We start from the raw sequence: 22,495 nt of genomic DNA, 5'->3' as shown, positions 1-22,495 counted from the left end.
GATATATGTAGATTGGGAGGCGCATTCCCTTCACAAGCAAATGTAATCTACTGCATCTTCAGCTGCTCAGATGTCGGGAGTAAATGACGACCACTATGTTCATTATTACATCCAGCAACACAACACCTCAATCTGAGATATTCTTGTCTAACTTAACATCCCTGCTCTGGAACATGGAAAGTTACTGGACTGTGACAGCTGGTCTAAGGTAAGAGCTCATATCAATCAACTATCGTGGGAGCGGCCTCTGTTGGTGTGACGGCACACCGACAGGCATCTGAGAACGGCTCAATTTGAAAAAACAACTATTAAAAAAGGTTCAAACATTCACTGATTCCCCAGAAATAAACACAATGCATTAAGAGCCAGGGGTGAAAATTTAATTTTAAGATCATGGTAAATTGTACTTAAATTGTCTTCTGGAAAACATGAAAGTATCTCCTACTGCTTCCCAGGGCAGTACTAAATGGAGAAAAAAAAAAAAAAATTCAACAAAATAAAAACAATTTGGACATTTTTATCCTGTTCAAAAGTTTTCTCCCCCTGGCTCTTAATGCATCGTGTTTCCTTCTGGAGCAGTAAATGTTTGAACCTTTTTTTTGAGTTTTGTTTGAGTCCCTAGTTGTCGTCAGTGTAAAAAGAAGGATCTCAAAACCATAGAGTCACTGCTGGAAAGGGTTCAAATATGCAAAAAATGCCAGAAAACTGAAGAATTTTTCTAAAGAACAGTGCTCAGTTTAACTTTTCAGAACAAACAAGGGACTCATGAACAACCATCACAAAACAACAACAACAACAACAAAAAAAAAAGTCGTAGATCATCCAGGTAACCACACACAGTATTAAGAACATCACATAGTCACTGCTGGAAAGGGTTCAAATATGCAAATAATGCTGGACAAGAATCTGCAGGACCTTGTTTTAATAATTTCAGCTATGTTTGTGTCTTGTAGACTATATGCAAACATCTTTTAAACAAATATCTTACTCAGGACAGTACTAAATTAAAAATAACATGCATTTTGTATGATCTCTCTTATTTTGTTAAAATTATTCACATATTCACAGATTCTGCAAGGGGTTCCCAAACATTTGTTGTTGGATTTCATCATGGTACAACAAATCTGGCCAAAAGTCAATGCTTTTTAATTCTATTATGATTACAGTATGTCCATTCAGCCATCCATTCTCCATATCGCATATCCACAGTAGGGTTGCGGGGACACTGAAGCCTATCCCAGTGTCTCTGGCCACAGATGGGGGACAGCCTGGACAGATGGCCGGTCCATCACAAGGCAAATATTATTTCTTATTTCTAAAACTATCCTATTCATGAACAGATTTAAAAACATGATTAATTTATTCTGGAACCGAAAGCATCCACAAATATGAGGGCTACCCAGATAGTCAGTACCCAGATAAATTCAGGTGATCATGTGATCACAACAAAAGAGCTTTTTCTAGGGCACAGAGGACTGGAGACTTCAAATCATGTGAGTGTGCAGAGTGAGTACACAGAGTGTGGCTAACATTTTTGGTTAAAAGTTCCATTCATTTATTTAGGCTTAAAACATTTTTATGTGTAATGTTTGACTAGAGACAACTTTTAAAGACACTAATTCTTTACATTGTCCTAAAACAATGTGCGTATGTTTGTTCACTACTCACTACTGTGTGTGTGCACTTGGATGGGTTAAATGCAGAGCACAATGCTCACATCACGTCCTTTCCTTTAAAATTCCCCCAGTTAACATGATTAATTTCTCCAATAAAATGTCAGTCTGGTAGAATGCATGCCTGTGTGCTGTGTTTTGTTCTCATGTGATATTTATATTATCAGAGCAGCCTGTGACTGATCAGCATTTTTTGTATTGTGGTGGCCTCTAGTAGACCTGCTTTCATTTACTCAGTTAGGGGTAAGTCACACCTAGAAAACCAATAAAAAAGGGAGACTTCATGTCCTGCCAGGAAGATACCTCGCCTAACACTGAAGGCCATAAAAGGAGCTTGTTGCAGCCGGTCAAACACACAAAGAAGCCTGATGTTTTGCTTTAATAGTCAGCTGAACCTGATCTGGCAATTACAGTTCAAACTGCAGAAGAAAGAGGACTGCTCTTCATTTTCTTCTTTGTGAGGGTTTATTGAATAGCTCTCACAGTGTTATTTGCAACATTTTTTCAATAGTTTGCTTTTGCTGAACTTTTGGCTGCAAAATTACAAAACTCCTTAGCTATACTGTTATTGTAAAAAAAATGCAAAAAAAAAAAAAGTGCAAAAGAGCACAAAAATGATTTATGAACTGCGTATAGCACTTTTTTTTTTTTCCCAGAATAAAACATGTTTGGGATTCTGTCATTATTTACTCATCCTCATGTCATTCCAAACCCTTATATGCATTTCTTTCTTCTGCAGAACACACACACACAAAAGATGTTTTGAAGAATGCTGGCAACCAAACATTTTTAGTTCACATTGACTTCCACTGTACTTTTTGTCCATACAACAGAACTTCAATGGGCGCCAAAAGTTTTGGTTCTTCAAATATCTTCTTTACATTTCACAAAAGGAAGAAAGACATAGTAACATATAGTAAACATATAATTTTGGAGCGACATGAGGGTAGTAAAACATTCTTTAGTTTTTGAATTGTCTGAGAGTGTTTGTCTTAACCAATTAAGAGCAAAAGAAAAAACTCAGGCATAATGGGTGGTTGCCAGAGCATGGTGGCTAGGTGATGTGATTGCTAAGGTTCTCTGATTGGATTTTAGGACTTTGCTATGTGGTTGCTTAGGCATCATAGCTTAGCCTGTGGTTTACAGTGATTTTAGAAAAGCTAAGGGGCATTCTCAGGCACTGGAGTACATTTTACAAGAAAACAGTGTTTCAGTCTTTCTACTTCAAAATTTCACATTTAATTCAATGTGATACATGTCTGAGTAAATCTGGCAAGGGTTTATAAAATAAATCTGGCAAGGGTTTATAAAATAAACTGCAACAGTAAAACTAATGTAATGAGTTCGCAGGTGTGTTTTGTTTTATATTTTCTGAAGAAATGCAACATGACACTATGCTTTTGTCAGTGGGTGCCAAGTGTTGCTGTTCTGAAACTGTTAAGGTATTCAGAGCGGTTATTTACTTATTTGACCCAGGTCAAATGAGCTCATCCTCAAGACCCAAGTCTCTTTGATATTCTGGTCTCTTTATATGGCTGTTTGTATTTAGTGCAAGTCTATTCATCTGTTTTTCCATCCATTTTATCATCCAGTGAAAATAGTAAGTCTGATCATTTGGAAAAGAAATAGCACACCTCCCCAAACCACATGATTTGAGTTATTATTCAAAACAAACATATGGGACGAGTTAAGAGCTTGAGTATAGTAATGAGGCTTATGGGTCTGTATTAAAACCTATCCCTAGGAATGAGAAAAAGTATATAAACCTAATTTTACTAAAATAATGAATGGTAAATGAACTAACTAACAACAGTGTCTAAGCAGGTACCTTGTACTTCATCTGAAAATTCTGCACAAGCTTGAGGTCCACAAACATGCGGATGGTGGCTTGGGTCGTCTCAACATCAGTCAGGTCAAAATCACTGAAGCTGAAGTCCAGCAGTCTGAGAGACTGAGCAGAGGGAATCGTAGCCGCCTGTGAAGTCAGAACAGGCAGATATTTACATTATAAACAATTATTTTCCCCACAAACAACATTTGCTCACATACACAGTTTTGTTAATCTGTAAACACACACATACACACACCTGAATAATCACACTAATTCACTCACTCAACAGACAACCAAACTGCAAGGAAGGAGATCACTGTCTGTCAGGCATAAATAATCAATGAGCTGCGATCAGCATAGTTTGCAGTGCACAGGATAAGCATTTAGCTGTGCTGCACTTGATTTGTCTCCTCTTGCTGAAAATGGTGCATCTCATAATGCAGTGACCATAAATAATGTCTCTCGTCCTCTCCCCTGTTGTTTTAATGTGCTTAAGAAGGCAAACAGAAACCAGAATCACATGCACAAATTATTAACTACAATTCAGGTATTAATAATTATAAAGTGAATAGATATTAGTGGTTAACCTATTCCATCGTACTCAAAATAAAGCATATCTTCAGGCGTTTTTACATGCCTTATGAATTACACAAACAGTTGTAAATTTGCATGCTGACCTTTGCTTCCTTTGAGTAATTGGTGTAATTAACAAACAAATGACTCTCAATTGAAGCAGAAATTTTGCCTCTGTCCATGTCTTAATTGCCTGATTACTCTCTCAGGCCTAATCAGAGCAGGGTTTTTTCATATTGAAAGCTGAGAGTGCTGTATCCAAGCAACCTGTGCTCTCTAGGAAATTCCCAGAAGATAGGAAGATAGGAAATTCCTGTTTTCTTTACATACGCTATGTAAAATAAGACAATTCAAGCGATAAGCTATGAAAGACAGCTACGAGGCGTTCGTAAACACGACACAAAGCTTTTTTTAAAAGCGATATGATACAAGATGCTAACGTTCAAAAATAAAGTCATTGAATTGATAGGAACGACCATTGCAAACTACTTCGATATTACATCTTGCCAAGCTACAAGCTAGGCTACACAATAAGCTACTGTTTTGAAAAAATAGTTGGCTACATTAAGCCGGGCTCACACTACAGGATTTTTAGCCCGATTTTGCCCCGATTTTCCCCTCACCAGAATCCGATTTGATCGAATTTTGCACCTCCCGATCTGCTCTCACACAAATCGGGGCCGCCCCGATTATATCAAACATGTTTGATATTCAGGATTTTAAATCGGGATGATCACGGCTATAGATACATCAGTACTTTCACAACAGCCAATGTGCAAGAGCAAAACAGTTGCTGTACAGTCCACTGGATAGTGGAGACGGAGGAAACTGCTTCTTATGTTTTTGAAGTAACACTGTCTGTGCAATATGTTGAAAACATACCACAATAGTCTCAGTTTTCAACATAGCGGGGGAGTGCATAAAGCTGCTAGCACAATAGGTAACATATATAAACATTACTTGCTGAAATGACAATCTGTTGCTAAAATCACGTGAGGCGCTCCTTCCAATAATCTGAATATCTTGTAGTGTGTGATGCGCCACAATTTTCAAATCTTGTAGTGTGTGCATGTTTAAGATTTCAGGGAAGATAATCTGCAAAGATTCTCCTTGTGTGTGCGCTGCAACCAGATTTCATAATCGGTTAGATAATAGATTTTAAAAATCCTGTAGTGTGAGCCCGGCTTTAGAGGTAGGAAGTAATATCAATCCTGTTTCTGGAGATCTACCTTCCTGCAGAGTTCAGCTCCAACCCTGATCAAAGACACCTGAATTAACTAATTAGGATCTGAAGGAGCATTTGATAATTACAGACAGGTGTGTTTGATCAGGGTTGGAGCTAAACTCTGCAGGAAGGTAGATCTCCAGGAACAGGGTTGGGCACCGCTGTCTTAAATGAATCAAACTTTTCAACATATGAAATATGTTTAGGAGAGCACACTTGATTCTCACGCTTACTTGGCAGTAAAGCTGTCTCTCAATACATTCTTTTAAAAATGTAGTTCATTTAGTCCCAGCACTTTGCACAGTGGATTACTTGTAACATCTTTAGCCAGATTATATTCACAAAATTGTTTTTATAAACCTATATTCTCAAATATTTACATTAAAAATGTTTTACTAAGCTAATTCATTTGGTGCCAACTGCTAGAAGATATATTTCTTTATATATTAAAAACAGTTCTTCTATGGGTGTTGCACAGTATTATAGACTGTAGCAAAGTACACAGGTTTCCCATTATAGCCCATTATTCCCATTATAGCTGTTGCAATTTTGTGTATTTTAACACTGCTGGACCACGGTACTGACCATCCATCTTTGTAGATTTATAAAACGTTTACTACATATAAAGATTTTAAGGACATAAATATTCATTAAAACATTATTTTACTAAGCACACTCATAAAGTGCTATCCTTCCTTCCTTACTATAATATACAAGGAGGATGTTGGCGCACAACAATTTGCTACTGGTTCTGCGCAGTGATATGATGAACGTGTTTGATGTCATATCAGTGACTATAATATAGCATACTAATATAGTATGTGTATATATTGGCTATTTAAAGGGGTCCTATTGTGCTTTTTTACACAGTCTTGATTTTGTTTTGGGGTGTTCAAGAACATGCTTTCATGCTTGGTGGTTCAAAAAATGGATTATTTTTCACATAATTTACATTATTACCATACCTTTCTCCCAGCCTGGCACAAATGGCTTGATTAGTTCCGAGTTTGATGAAGGCCCGCCTTCCAAAAAACAAAATGTTTTGTGATTGTACCACTGTGTTGCGATTGGCAGAAAACTGACGGTCTTTCAGTACTTCCACGCCCCTTGACAAAGAAGCAAGTTCTGTGTACAATTGTTAGCACAAGCTAGATTAAAGTGATTCTTATATGGATATATAAATACGGATATTTTTCTTACAAAAACGCATCGATTCACTACAGGAGGCCTTTATTGACCCCCCTGGAGCAGTGTTAGGCACTTTTTATTATGGATGGATGCACTTTATTGGACTTGTTTTAGACTGATGAAGAGAAACACTCGTCTATGCCGTTCTAAGGCTTGGGAGTGCCAGGATAAATTTTAAGTCATATACACCTAGGATGCATGGAGGCTGAGTACATAATACGCTACAGTAGTGTCGGGACCTATCGTCAGCCTGTCAGATTGTGATACATGATATTATCATGCTAATTTATTTATTTTATTTACATATTTAGTTTCTTTTCCCGAAACCAGCTCCAGCATAAAGTTAAAAGCAGCCTAACATTAACATTATCAAAATCAAAGAACATCATCACTGATTAGCCTAGCCTAGTCTAGTCTAGTGCAAGTTTAGGCATTTTTAAAAGTACTTACGTTATAAGTGAAGCTATCTACACTGTATGATGAATAAATCTCTCACCACACACTGCACACGTCTGCAGCGCGTTACGGCTCCGACACATCCACCGGAGTAGATCGCGGCCACTCTAGTCAAGGCTTGTGTTTATACCACCGCCATCTCTGCGGCGTGTTGCGGCTCTGACTCTAGTCAGTGCTTGTTTATACCAGTGACGTCTCTGTGGCGCATTGCGGCTCTGACGTGGCCAATCTAGCCAATGCTTTTGTTTATACCCGCCGCGCTGCGGCTCATTGAAGCGTCTCAGAAGCTGCTCTCCATGCTGCATCACTAAAGTTAGGCTAATCACTCACCTCGTCCCTACCCACCCCCCAACCATTCAAATTTCTGTAGGCGGGATTTATTTTAATGATATTGTAATGGGCTGCACTGTGACATCATAACATCAGGAAAACAAACGTTGTAGTCCAAAGGAGCCGTTCGTTGTAGTTCTTGAAGAGGGATTTTTTAAAAACAAAATATCTCCCTTTGGAGTGACCCTTGAGATTTGTAACTTTGTAGATTTTTTTATGCCCAAACATACACACCACACACTGACTAAAATTCAAAAAGTGAAAAAGCATAATAGGACCCCTTTAACAATAGCTTTGAAGATGGCTCATCCAATCAGATTTCAGATTTGAAATATCCTTTTTAAAGAAAAAGCCATGCTTACAGCACAGTTTGAATGACATTCAAATTAATGATGGCACATTTCAATATAATATGATGAGAAATTGTAATTTACCGCAGTTACCTGGAGCGCCCGCGTCTCTTCCTCTGGAGCCGAGGCATGATAAGAGAGGACCTGCATTATATGCACACACAGCCACACAATGTTAAAAGGTTTGCAAAGTATATATTCTGAATGCCATAATATGTTTAGCTTATAGAATGTATACTGCAAACAATGCAGATTTTCTGTGTGTATTTGGGACTATGTTTGCTGGAACATTCTTTATTACAACCAGAACAATTTTTAGCATCTCTCTTTACTCAATTATTTGATCGAATGCTTAACTGTGTACTATTTTTCAGTTTTGAACGCAGCTACCCGTGTCATTTTTTTTAATTTATTTTTTTTTAATAGTGTTGGGCGATGGAGGGTGTGAAGTGAGGATTATAACAAAGGAGAACGCCTGATGTGGAGTACAGCCATTGTGTCAGCTGCAGGAGACAGCATGCCACCAGCGCTTCTGACTGTGACAGCTCCAGAATGGTGGGATGAAAGAAAATAGAGGAGTGGGAGGACATCAAGACTGTGTAGCAGCAGATTAAAAGGGTTTTATTAGAGAGAAAAAAAAAAAAAAAAAAAAAAAAAAAAAAAAAACTAAATCTTTTAAAAATATGAGTTAAATATACTATAAAAAAAAACAGTACTCAAAATGTCTTCCTCAGTCTAAAAAGGGCATTTATTTAAAAATAAATTGAAAAAACTGGCATACTTCCAGAAATCTTTTAATGTCACAATCTTGAAATTATTAAAAGGTTATTTAAAAAAAAAAAAAAAAAAAAAAAAAACTGTCATTATTTACTTAAAAAAAGGAAGTCAATGGGACCCACATTCAAATTACCTTATTTTATGCTCAGCAGGAGAGAGAAATTCATACAGGTTTGGAACAACTTGAGGGTGAGTAAATTATAAAAGAATTTTCATTTTAGAGTGAACTATCCCATTAATACCACCCACAAGTTAAGGACGTCCTAATCAATGCCCAGCTATTTACAATGAACTAATAACAAGGTTGGATGGAAACTATTATTCTAAACTCAAGAAGAAAGAAGATACTATTTTTCCTGTTGATAACAATAAGAGTAAGATACAAAGTAAGTGTGGTTTTTTGTTTTTTTAATCAATGTCCCTGATTATTTCACTCCAATCTGATTTTTGCACGGGGGGAACAATCATAAAAGCATATACAGTATTTGAATTAGGGAATATGCTGATGTTACCAACCATAATTTATTTTATTATAGGATTTTTTTTATATGTTTTTTTAAACACACGCACCTCAAGTGTGACCTCTTGCTTGGCCATTGCTCTTTCCACTGCTTCATACATCTGTGTGTTCTGGATTCCCAGCCCACAAAAGATCGCAAAGGCCTCTATAAACTGCTCATCATTCCTATTAAAGGCTTTCACTTCCCCTGAAGCTTCATCCATCTTATTGACCAACTGGCAGACACCTGCATTCAGAAACCAAAATACTTAACAGGGAAATGTTTTTTGGACCCACATGATTTTCTTTCGTCTGTGGAACACCAAATGTTTTCTTTGTTTGTTTGTTTCTTGGTCATTTTTAACAGACTCCATTTACTTTTACTTTACTTTTATTATTATTATTTTTAATTCTACATTTACTTTTATTTCATGGGAAAAATGTTATTAGTACGTTCTTTAGAAATTCACCTCGTATGTTCAGTAAAAGAAAAAAAAAATACGGGTTTGGAATAAATGAATAAGGTTGTGACCATTACATCTAAGTCTCATCTTATCTCTGTCATCTAAGTTTCAAATTAATTAAACTCTATTGTATGTGTAGAAGCTGATAAAAAATATTTTAAACATGAGAGGCTCAGTGAGTGTACAATAAATGAGAGAAACCCTTCAAACCCTAAAGAAAATGACCTAAATTATTCTAATCAATTCAGACTTTTATGACCAGCACTGCAATGAGGATCTTTGTTTAGCAACTTAATGATGTCAGTTAAAAATGCATGAGAAATGGTGCAGACTGATAGGCAAAGCCAATTATAAAACAGAAAATGGACTTTAGTTGAAATTCACTATTATCATAAATATGATATTTAAACTATATCTCATGCATTTAAATCTGAGCAGTGTCTTGGGTGCTTGTTAGGGGGTTTTATTCTAAAATCTAAAATTTTATCCCTAAAATCAGAATAAAATCCTTTCTTCCATGTATGTCTATGATATATATATATATATATATATATATATATATATATATATATATATATATACTTTTTTTTTTCAGTTTTATTTTGTGTCAGATACAAGTTTCAATTTAACCACTATAGTATCACATCTCTCAATAACTAGCCACACAGTTGGAGGTATTATTTATAGGTGTGTGATGACGAGTGATGATGAAATATATAAAACACACATACCTATCACTTTGTCTTTCTTCCCATTCCTTATTGGTGTGCACAGTAGACTTTTGATTTGACCATTTGAGGATTGTAGATTTTCACTCTTAAAAAGAAATAAAAGAAAAAAATAAATGCAATAAAGAGATGGTCAAATAAAATCAGTTTAAATTTCAAGTAGATTTGGGAAAAGGAGCAGTACATAGCGTAAAATGGGGGAGGTGAATGTCTGAATGAATAAGGGCTCTGTGAAATCCCAGAAACATTGAAATCCCAGAGCGGGATGACCCTATGGCAAATGACTTTTCTGTCCAGCATTTCCCTGAGTACTTACTGTCCACGGAAATCGCTGGTCATTGGTGACATCTGCAATGTTCAGTGGTTCCATAGTGTTCTTGACATACTGAGCATACATGTAGTTAATTTTGTTTACATCACATTCTCTGTAAAAGACAGGAAAAAAATATATAACTTCACTACACATCATTAAAATGTCTCTAATTTGATTTGCAGCATTGCTAATAAACAATGATTATGGGAAATAGAAACCATAGCTGCTTTTCCATTGTCGGGCCGAACGTTTCTAAGAATGATAAGGAATGGTTCCAGTTTTGTTTCCACGGTTAGAAGCAGCAACCTCCATAACTTAGTTGCTATTTACATCTTAAACCGCATGTAGACAGTGGAAAACAAATTGGTCCAGATCAGCACGGAATAGAACTGTTAAGCAACGAGAATGGTTCGGGCTGACGGTGGAAAAGCGGCTCATGGTGGAGGAATAGTTCACCCAAAATAACATTTTTGTCTCCATTTACTTATTCTAATGTTTTTCGTAACCCATATGGCTATGGCACGAGTATGAATTGATAAACCTATAAAAGGTCATACTATAAAGAAAATATAGAAGTTTTAATCCTCACTTTTCCACTTTCTACATTATGTCACATTTGCATCTGACCGCCTCAACAACAACACACCTACACTTTTAAGACTTAAGGTTCCATCAAAACCACATTTGTGACAGAAGGTAAAAAAGAGTGTGGAAAATAATTCACAGTACAAGCATGTCACTAGAAACTTGCAGGCAGATGTGTTGAAGCTATACTAGAGAACGCAATGGCGGGAAGGTTGTCATGATTTCTGATTTTCTTACCAATATCCAGAAATAACTTGGTTCTCAGCAAGCATTCCAATCCGACTATTCTCAAAATTGCTCAAATACTTAAGATACATACTTTCATAAGCTTGGCACACTAGTCAGTCACTCATAAAGAAAAATGCACTTAGATGAACTATTTTAAATACCACAATGTCTTCTTAATAATAACAAAAATAAAAGTAAATCCAAAAGACATATGAAAATTGGCATGTAAGTATAAGGCTAAAGTGGTGGAGAAAACAATGTTTAGCTTATCCCAAAGTAAAGGCTATGTTCTTTAAGAGTTCTGTTCTGTTTGTCAGATTATCACAATTCAGTCTCACTCAGCTTTAGCTATATACTTTTAAGGTTACGCCAATACAATGCACAGATTAATGTTTACATACACACCTGAAACCTGGTTTACAGTTTCACAACCCCATTTGAAACAAGACACTTAAACCCAAAAACCAGAAAAGGAAACTACATAGTAGGAATGAGTGATATCGCTTGCGATATACCAGTAAACATTCTTCCCACAATAAGAATTAGCACATGCTACCAAAAAAAGAAAAAAAAAAACAAACAAAACAAAACAGTGCAATGATTAAATTTACCACAGTAGCATGCATGTTAGATTTATTCTTTTATGTAACTGGTTTATTTTAGGAGCCTATTTGATGATTCTGATTATGGGTAAATTATGGGTTTTGAGGCTCTCAAATATAATGCATTTTATTATAGTTTTTTTATGGTGTTTGCATGCTACATAACTAGTCAATAGCCATTTTTAACACTTTACTTAATTAGCAATATTTTAATCAACTATCAAATTGAAATGTATATTTTGGCATGTTAATTATTTTTACTAATCAGTAAGTTGCTTGACAGTTACTGGATAAAGAACTAGAGAACAGGTTCCATACAACTTAAGATCTATCAACAGCACACCATCTGTAAAATGTCCTCAATTACCACAAACAACAATACTGAACAATCCTACAGTTTATAAAATCAAACAAAAATCACATTCACAGCAACACTTGTATTGAAAGTTGTATTGAATATTTCTTTAAAGGTACTGTGTCTCATCACATCATCATCTTTTTTTTTAGATAAAACCCCACCTATTTGGGAAGTCGATGGATCCTGCAAGCTCGTCATATTCCATGTGAAACACACTGGAGAATGTGTTCTGTAACACAAGCAGAACAGCAATTACTTATGCTGCAGTTTCACTCACAGAGGTAAACTTTGAGGAGGTTTAACAGAGAGGTAAGCCAGTATTTCTGAGGCTTTTTAATGCTATTAGTGTCTGGCTCCCTGTGTAAACTTAACATTGAATATCTGCAGTCACATGGTTTAATGTGCCTGTGTTTGTGCATTTCTGGAAGGGTTAGAATTTCCCGCTCATGACAAGTATGGAGCATAGTTTAGTATGAACAGCATGCTGCAAGCAGTCAAAACAAAAACGTTCATAATGGATATGTGCAATAAACAAGGACAAATGCAATAAATTGAGTTCATTTCCACATTCCAGACCACATATTACCTGACGTTAAATATGGGTTTGTTGACACACTTGTCTTTGCCTTCCAACAGCTGCTCTTCCCAAATTTGAAGACGCAAGGAGGACAGCGTCTTAATAAATTAAGGTGCCATTAGACTGCAGTTCAAAAGGTGAAACCTGACACAGTTGACTGTAGGCCTCAGTTTTTCACAATGGTTGATCTGTTTCCATCTTACTATGTCACTATGACTGTGACCTGGAGAATTAATTCATTAAATTAACAAGCTTTCTATCTACTTTATAGCTGGACTACGGTGCAACTTCCAAATACTATAAAAACTTTGTGTCAAGTTGAGGAAAACCAGAGCTTTTCCTATGAACAGAGTATGCAGAACTAGGTTTCTAGGTCAACAAATGACCTCTGAATTATGATACACATCTCAAAAACAGAACTCCCTCTGAGAACAACAAGTCTTTCTTATGATACCACCAACTGCAATTCCTATTCGCATTCATATTAGTAATCTTTGTATATAACATACTGTATATATTATTCAATTTTCTGACATTTTTGTTTTGTTTAGTCATGACAGCACAGAAACCTGGCTGGAAGCAGAGTAGGAGAAAGAGGGAGGAAGGGATCAGGAATGGACCACAAGCCGAAACTCAGGTCGCCTGAAGAGCAAATGCACTACATGTTGGAGTGCTGTAATTGGTTTTGTACATTAACAAGACAAACCAAAATAGTTATTTTGTGGAGTAACAACTCTAACATGCACACCTTCAATATGTAATTGAATTTCAATGCATTAGATAGATATGATGGCAGAGTTTTTCTTATTACTAACTTGGACTTTTAACTAAATGGCTCCAAGGACATTTTAGTGGATGTATAGTCCACCCCCCTCAGGTTCACCCAGGTGTCTTGCAGACTAACCACAGGTTCGACTATGGACATGTTCCATTAACACTGACAACCAGAATGTGACAGTCATACTTTTTATGTGACTTAACTGAGGGCACTACTTATAAGTAGACCTATTGTAACATATGAAGTAGACAAATTGTACAGACCTCTAGGTATCTGAAGTCTGTTCCAATATAAATGCTTAATTCAAATCTTCTTCATACACATGCCCCTGTCTGCTTTGACTATACACAAAGTTATAGTTATAGTTAAAAACTATTATATCCCCAAATAGTTGATAATGAAATAGTTTGTGAACCCTTTAGAATTTTCTATATTTCTGTATAAATATGACAAAAAGTTAATTACATTTTCACACAAGTTTTGAAAATTGACAAAGAGAACCCAATTAAACAAATGAGATGAAAATATATACTTTGTCATTTATTTATTATTAAAAATTATCCAGCGTTAAATATTTGTGAGTTGCAAACGTATGTGAATCTCTATGATTAGCAGTTAATTTGAAGGTGAAATTAGAGAAATTAGAGATTAGTGAAATTATTATCTGTTCATAAGTGTTTTCAGTCAATAGGATGACAATTAGGTGTCAGTTTATGCCCTGTTTTATTTAAAGAACAGGGATCTATTAAAGTCTGATCATGTTTGTGAAAGTGAATCATGGCACAAACAAAAGAGATTTCTCAGGACCTCAGAACAAGAGTTGTTGTTGCTCATCAGGCTGGAAAGGGTTACAAAACCATCTCTAAAGAGTTTGGACTTCACAAATCCACAGTCAGACAGAATGTGTACAAATGGAAGAAATTCTAGACCACAGTTACCCTCCCCAGAAGTGGTCGACCAACAAAGATCACTCCAAAGCAAGATGTATAATAGTTTCCGAGGTTGCAAAGAACCCCAGGATAACTTCTAAGTAACTAAAGGCCTTTCTCACATTGGTTAATGCTGAAGTTCATGAGCCCACCATCAGGAGAACAATCAACAACCATGGCGTGCATGGCAGGGTTGCAAGGAGAAAGCCTCAACTCTCTAAAAAAAACACTGCTGCCTGTCTGCAGTTTGATAAAGATTATGTGGACAAGTCAGAAGGCTATTGGGGAAAGAAAAACACTGCATTCCAGCATAAGAACCACCTTATCTCATTTGTGAAACATGGTAGTGGTAGTATCATGGTTTGGGCCTGTTTTGCTGCATCTGGGCCAGGACGACTTGCCGTCATTGAAGGAACAATAAATTCTGAATTATACCAGCAAATTTTAAAGGAAAATGTCAGGACATCTGTCCATGAACTTAAATTTAAAGAGATAGTGGGTCATGCAGCAAGACAACGACCCCAAGTGCACAAGTCATTCTACCAAAAAATGGTTAAACAAGATCAAAGGAACCAACCAACATCACAGGGTTGGATCATTTTTCTCAATAACTAAATGAAAAAGCATATATTTTTGTCTTGTTTGTTTGAATGGATTCTCTTTAAAGACTTGTGTGCAAATTTGATGATGTTTTGCTTATATTTATGCAGAAATATAGAAAATAAAAGGGTTCACAAACTTTCAAGAAGCACTGTATTTATAAACCAATCAAACACATGATTTTGTGTTCTAAGTCCACCTCCGTGGAGTTATTTTGGGTTGTTTGCATATATAGAGAACACTGCGAGTACAGTCAGTACACCTTCCAGAAAATACACATGCACTGTGAGGTGGACCACTTCCGAATGAGAGCTCTACCTGATTGCTCAACAGGAAGGGAGAATTCATCAGTATTTTTTATTACATTGTTTGCAAAGCGGCACTGTATTCAAATCCCTCTTTTTTCTTCTTTTGGCTCAGTTTCCCCAACATAAGCTTAATTTGAATATAAAATTATAATTTAAAAACCTCCCACTAATGTACACTGATTGGGTATTCAGCATTAATCATGTAGCAAATAAAAGCCCATTCACACCAAGAACGATGACTATCAGCATCCACATAACACATGATAACATTAAGTTTGTTATTAGCGAGCTCTGTAGATATGTTGTCTGCCACTTTAAATGCTCAAGCTCTTGAAAGCAGAATGGTTTCTGATTGGCTGTAAATCTTTTTTATTCTTCATCAGCTGGAAGAAAAAATGTTGTGAAAGTAATTCTAGTGATAACATTCCAGTTATTGTTATTTGTTGTGTAGACTCCAATTTTTATAACTATATCTTTATTGTTATATTGTTGGTGTGAAAGGCCCTTAACAGTGACATTACTGTAACATTTGCACACTGATTACTGCACACAGAGTATTTTGGGTACATGAGCTACATGTGCATTTTTTGCCATATTTCTTTGGCAGTGGCAAATAAGGAAGCAATTTGAAGTTCTCTGCTAGTGAGTTTGCTCTAAAGGAAGCAAGTGTTTCTTAACTCTCTCACTCAGCTATGGAAATATCCAACACAGCCTCTCTTTTATAAAGCCTTAATGCATTAGCATTAACCAAACCATTAACAAAAATCATAATCTTATTGGGGTAAAATGTAAAAGAAAACATTGCTAGTCAGGTCTACAGAGATACACCATTATATTCTGGAATTAATCAAAATAAAAGAGATTTTAATTATGCCATTATAAATAGATAAATATTTATAAATCAATAAAAATTATGAAATTTAACCCAATAGTTCAGTGGTTTTAGAACGTTGCAGACCATATTCTCATCCCAAATCTTTGGTGATCGCCCTTACGAACACAGCAAAGCCTCTTTTTAAAAAAAAAAATCCTCACATTGGCTCCAATGTTCTCAATATGCCCCGCTGACAAAAGCTGCTATAGTTAATTTTCTTTTAGAACATCTAGTCTGAACTACAAGCAGTTTTTTTTTGCTTTAGTCTAAAATTAATTCATTTTTAAAATGGGCATGCTTTTTGAAGCCCAAGATTACATTTTTTCAAGCATTCTAAAGGGATATTACAGATAGCTAATGTCTTGGCGACACCAAAGAAATCCAAAACATTCTTGATATTCCAGTGTTTTATGATCATACCAATTCTTTGAAAGTTGTAGAGTTTTGGAAAGAAATGTAATGTGATATTTTGGTCTTACAGCTGTTTCCCTGTCAGAAATGAAGACAGTGCATTCTTGGGCCTGCATGAAAGACAAGATGGTGGCCACAGTTTTCCTCAATAAGACCTCCAATGACTGCTGCTCCTCAAAGATCAGACTAGCTAGATCCAACAGCACCTACAACATAACCCCAAAAAATGATCAATGCTTATAGCCAAGTTACTGTTTAATCACACCTATTCAAAATGAATTTTTTACTAATAATGCGGAAAAAATACCTGGTTTCGCCTGTTCTCCAGCTGTGATGTCTCATAGAGTTGTGCATTATGTAGCACTATGCCAGAGAAAGCCAGGTACGAAGAAAATTCCTTTTGAAATGAAAAATAAACCCATTATTACAGTAAATAACCATAAAATAACTATAAAATAACATAGCAAAAATTTTCACCTTCTCATCCTGTTCTGTGAATGCGCTGTTCTCTCCACACCTTTTATTGATAGCTTGCGCTACACCAACAACCTTTAAGCATTACATAAATCTCAGCAATCAAGTTTTGACAGTAAATGTTGCATATATTGTAAATGTATATTGTAGAAGTTTCTACATTAAAATTCATCTCTTACTTCATCTCTGTGGTTTTTGATGGGCATACACAAGATGCTCTGCGTCTTATACCCTGTAATTTGGTCCACTTCTGCATTAAAACGTGGATCCTGAAGGAGAAAATCAAAACTAATCAACCACAATTCCCATTTATACAACATTCTAATTAATTATGGCTTACATTAATATCATATTTTAAAATTTTAAAAATCAGCTGCCCAAAGAAATGCACCCCAGAAATGCAACCTAGACACAGATGTTAAAAGAACAGTTCACCCAGTAAATAAATAAATTTCTGTCATATACATTGCATTTGTTTATCCAGTGGTTTGCTCTGTCAGGTCTCTCAAACCACAGGGTTAGAATGCCTTGGGACCATTTGTCTGTTGTTGTGATACCACTAGCCTATCAGCATTGTCCTGACGTCATTTTATTCTTCATTTCTTGTGGCTCAGAAACAACTGTGTCCCTGAGCACAGATGGCAGATTTCCAACTGTGTACATCTGGGGGGTCCTGCAACACCCGAGCAACTGCAATTCTATTTGGCACCGTTAGTGGCACAGAAATTACATACTTCGAGTAAACAAATGTTTTTTAGGACAAATGATATTTAATGGCACCATGAAGATCGAGTGTTCTTTCTCAGTTTTACCATTTTCTGATATGTGAAAACATAATCATGCTGTTTTACATGATGCTTGTGACTGCTGAATTTTCCTTGAATCTTCATATGAAACACTCTTTCTCTTTACCTCTTTTCCCCTCTCTCTGTAGAACTCAGGAAACACAATTAAACTAAATTACAAAGAGCTAAAAATACCTGCTATCATTATACAAACTGTTGGTTAGCAACTGAATTGCATAACAACATTTAAATCTGATCAAAGGCCTTAAGAGACATAGCCTAAATTGCATTTCTAAGGAAAGACTTTATTATTGCTAGGAGGGTATTATAAGGCAGTAAAATTTATTTCAGTCTCCTATGCACATGACAGAGGAATGACATAAGAGGAGAATGCCTTAATAAAATTGTTGAGTACTGAGTACTGAGATAAGCAGGTAAATCTAAACTTTTGTCTATGCACAGTGTCAATAAATTTATGCCTTTTCAAATATGACCTTTCATGCTGTGTGTCATGTAGCAGTTTGTGAACATAAACTATCTGCAAAGTTGTGAAGACGACAGTGCACGATAAATAAAGTTCTTTTCAAAAAAAAAGAGTTGGCTTGCAATCGCCTAAACGAGTCGTCAGGAATTCGGAAATCATTCTGTTACGGCTATACGTCGCGAAGTAACACATTGCATAATGTCCCCCCCTATGTTCTACATCGCAAACAACTTGCCGGCCCACAAACAGTAAAATTTCCATATGGTTTACGTCATGTCGAGAAGATGCTGTATCCTATGCTGTGAGACTAAATTTGTATACTGACTTTCTAAAAGATGAAACTAAAAAGAGACTAAATTTTTATACTGACTTTCTAAAAGATGAATCTAAAAAGATTGTATTTTCTAGCGATCGTTCAAAATACGAAGTTGTGTATGTTATGTTGTGTAACAACCCTGCACATGTCTTGCTAACCGGCTAACTCACGCTTCTGTAGTTCTGTTGTTCAGCTGTGGACCCACTGTAGTTTAAAAAATTTGTGATTGATGCAGCTTGACTGTCTGTCTGTCTCATTAGTTGGAGTAATGATAAAGGATGGCGCATGAAGCAGCTTTCACATCGATGCAGAAAGCGCTGCACTATGAAACCCATTCATTTCAATTGCTTGAGCTGCGCGAGGACGGCTTGCTTCTGCGTCGACCAAAGTGCACGCGTAGCGGAGCACACCACTGGTGAGCAAGGCGCGCACAAATGAGATGGACTTTTGCCGCTGCACTCTGAAGCGCTTTCCGCGTTTGGTGTGAAAGATAGAGGTGTGCCTGGTTCGCTTACATAAGCAAATTGCGAGCACTTTCCACGGTAGTCCGTGCTAACTTGTCGATCAGCCACATCAACCGTTTCATTGTCAAACTCTGGCTCGAATTGGTAAGGTAAAATTGATGCCATCTTTTCTATGTATTGACAAGTCTCCAGGGCTGTCATTCAGTTATGGCAATGGGCGTTTCGTTTTCAGACACGTGCTATACGCGGTAGACCAATCATAAAGGACTGCGCCATCTGACCAATCACAGCAGTGAGGACTCACGGAAAGGAGGGGTTTAGAGAGACTGATTCTTCGAACTGCTCTGCATGAGTCATTTACGAATTATTTAGAAATGAGGTAAAATTAAATCTATTTTTGGAGAAAACTGAAGTGTTTTTTGACCTTGCATTCATGTAAACCTGTTTTAGGAGATTCATGAAACAATATTAACAACCTTTGAAATGGCATAATAGGAGCACTTTAAAAGATCAGAGGGTGATGATACAGTCTAAGGGAAGAAACATAAATTTGTCTTGTAGTTAAAAATTATTTTAAGAACTAGACAATATCAAGGCACAACAAACTTATTTTTGACTGGAATACTGGCATTTTTTCAATGAGGGCAAATAAATAATCAAACAAAAATTACAATTAGGCTATTACAAGAAGTGCTTTGTTGTTTTTATGATTTTTGTTCATGTAGCCACCAATTATATCTGTCTATTTAATTTAATTTGTTATTCATTTTACGTTAAAAATGTTACATTTCAAATGTGGTCTTTAAAGAAAAACACTAAAATGGCAAAAGGCAGGTGAAATGATGCAAATCCTCACCTCGTATGCATTCTTGATGTTTAGAGGCTGTCCAGTAGCTGCCACATGTCCCACAATTCCTTTGTTCCATTCTAGGCGAATACCACTGTTGGAAGCCTCCTCAAGAGTGGATCCTTCTGCAACATCAAAGAGCCGGCTAACCAGGAACTTCCTGTTTGAACTGTCCTCTCCAACCAAGAACAACGAATAGCGATCCGCGGCTATCAACTCATGAGTGTGTAAGAAGATCTTGTGGCATAGGGCAGTAAGGTCCAAGTGACTTGAAACATCACGTACAAGCTCCAACAGACGAGCACAGCGGTCCCCATTTTCGCGAACTCCAGAATTCATTATACCTCCAATCTCATCTGTCCCACTGCCTGAGCTAGGCCGCTGGGAAGGAGGAAGTGGCATCTGTACCCTTTCTGTATCGCTTAAAAAAGTAAGGGAGCCCTCAGCATCTTTTACGACGATGGGGCGAAGCGGCCTATCAAACTCAGATGCAGAGATCTTTCGTGTAGGGGTGGATGGAGCTGGACTTGGAGACGGCACATCAGTTGGACCCAGTGAATGGAGGGCCGACAGAGGTTCTGGCAGGGCTTTTGATCCTTCCCTAGATGGCTGAATGGAGTGGACACGCTCAGCAAACCAAGCGTTGACCATTTCCCTTAAAAAGAAATGCAACCAAAATTTGAACATTAGCTCAGCAGTCTCTTGACCTAAAAACTGATTCTCAGCATTAACCCAGTTTGAGAGCGAAAACCGAATGCAGTTTGTATTTAACCATGCCAAACTAGTCTCAAAGTCAGGTCACTTGGCATTTATCTTGATAATTCAACCAGGCAGCTATTTCCTAGGTAGTAGTCATACAAGTTCAGCTTCTAAAATTGGTCAAAATTTTCCTGTAGCTTTTAGGCTGGTCAGATTGATGTGCATGCAAGTTATACAGCAAACAAACACAATAAAAAAAGCTCTTTTATTTGAAAGGTGGGACCAATTCTACAGCTGACATACAACTTCCTCCTGTACTGTCTCTGCTACTCAGTTGGAAAATCTGTTTTAACTCATTTACTGACAGTTGACCTAACAAGATAAAACAGCAATGTAGTAAATTTTTACAGTTCACCTCAGTCAAGTGTATTGTCAGTTTGCTGGACCTATCTATATAATGAAATGTTACAAAGGTTCTACATTACATTCACAAAGTTTTCATTAAAGGTTGAATGGGACTTGCAGTTTAACAGCTCAACGGGAAAACATTGGTGTATATAACAACCCACGATCATAACATTTCTAAATCTGTCAAAACAACACAATGTTGTGGCTTTTATTAAAGTAACACTACAATGCAAGCATTAAAATAGCCTATAACAAATGTTTTTAATGAAATGTTTATTATTCGGGCAGGATATTCAAACTTCACCCTAGTCTCCATGGACTCAAACCTAAATTGTCCTTGGCTAGAACAGTTTAAATAAATAACATTCTCTTTGAAGAGACACCATCCAGCCATTTCCTAAAGTTAGTAACTTCCCCATTTAAAGGTTAAAAGTTACTCATGCTAAGCAACCTTAACTTATCCCAGCCAATCAAATAGTTAGGATTTGCATGGGTTGTTTTTCAGTGGTCCAAAAAAAAAAAAAAAAAACCCTCAACTTTAAAAACTCAACTTAAAAATCAACAAACAAACAAATAAATAGCAAGTTTTTCTTAATGTTATGATTCCTCAGACAGGCAGAGCTGCAGGTGCTACACACAGCCAGGAGCAGCACAATGTTTGATAGAATTTCTGTAATTTTTAAACGGAGAACATGTGGCAGACCTGTATGTATTCCTATGATTCATACATTTTCATATGATCTGCTTACACCCCACTGAGGAGAGGTACTTTTTTCTAAAAATCTTACATTTTCATACAAATCAAATCACACAAAGTCATATGAAATTGTAGAACTGCAAAATAGTTGTCTGGAGGTGCACATGCAGGTGTGTCAATGCATCTGACATCATAGTTAAGGCAGCTTATTTGTTTAAGCTCTGCATTACAATGCGCAAAGAACATAAAATCAATATATCAATCACTTATAAAGGTACACACCTTTGTTGGTTGGTATTGATTAAACAGTGCAAGCAACGAGTAAGCTATATAATCACAGTAGCTGTGTATATAAACTCTGTGAAGCTGATGGTGTCAATGACTGGCACATGTCAAAAACACCCGTACAATGTGAAATCATAAGCACAAAGCAGATACAATCCCTTGATAAACGAGTTTAAGTTCCAAATTATGTTTACATCGGAGATCACAGAAACATATGCAGTAAATACTGAAACTTTTCTTTACAAACAACAAAAAAGGTAAAACAGCTAAACTTAAAGTTGAATTGAAGGTAAATATTTGGCGATGGTGTGAACATACCACGCTGCGTTGCGCAGCTGCAGCAAGCGATCATAGGTCCGTACAGTCTCACTACAGGACA

At 36.6% G+C, this 22,495-nt stretch overlaps 1 protein-coding gene across 4 annotated transcripts in view; it reads right to left on the bottom strand.

Annotated features, from left to right (window-relative positions):
- The window catches only part of pde5ab (phosphodiesterase 5A, cGMP-specific, b), a 44,525-nt gene that overhangs the window by 10,885 nt on the left and 11,145 nt on the right, over window positions 1-22,495 (bottom strand). For 3 of the 4 annotated variants that reach the window (XM_051115412.1, XM_051115413.1, XM_051115410.1), the window contains exons 2-12: window positions 20,037-20,682; window positions 17,311-17,400; window positions 17,135-17,206; window positions 16,965-17,054; window positions 16,726-16,863; window positions 12,342-12,409; window positions 10,411-10,519; window positions 10,098-10,182; window positions 8,974-9,149; window positions 7,711-7,770; window positions 3,502-3,648 (exon numbers count right to left, since the gene is read on the bottom strand). In XM_051115412.1, coding sequence (XP_050971369.1) covers window positions 3,502-3,648; window positions 7,711-7,770; window positions 8,974-9,149; window positions 10,098-10,182; window positions 10,411-10,519; window positions 12,342-12,409; window positions 16,726-16,863; window positions 16,965-17,054; window positions 17,135-17,206; window positions 17,311-17,400; window positions 20,037-20,682 — 1,681 coding nt within the window. The remainder of the gene's footprint in view (window positions 1-3,501; window positions 3,649-7,710; window positions 7,771-8,973; window positions 9,150-10,097; window positions 10,183-10,410; window positions 10,520-12,341; window positions 12,410-16,725; window positions 16,864-16,964; window positions 17,055-17,134; window positions 17,207-17,310; window positions 17,401-20,036; window positions 20,683-22,495) is intronic. The other variant, XM_051115411.1, reaches the window with a different exon arrangement.

Source organism: Labeo rohita, chromosome 7, assembly GCF_022985175.1.
Source record: "Labeo rohita strain BAU-BD-2019 chromosome 7, IGBB_LRoh.1.0, whole genome shotgun sequence".
Taxonomy (NCBI): domain Eukaryota; kingdom Metazoa; phylum Chordata; class Actinopteri; order Cypriniformes; family Cyprinidae; genus Labeo; species Labeo rohita.
The sequence above is the reverse complement of the archived record's forward strand: the minus strand, read 5'-3'. Positions and strand labels throughout refer to the sequence as shown.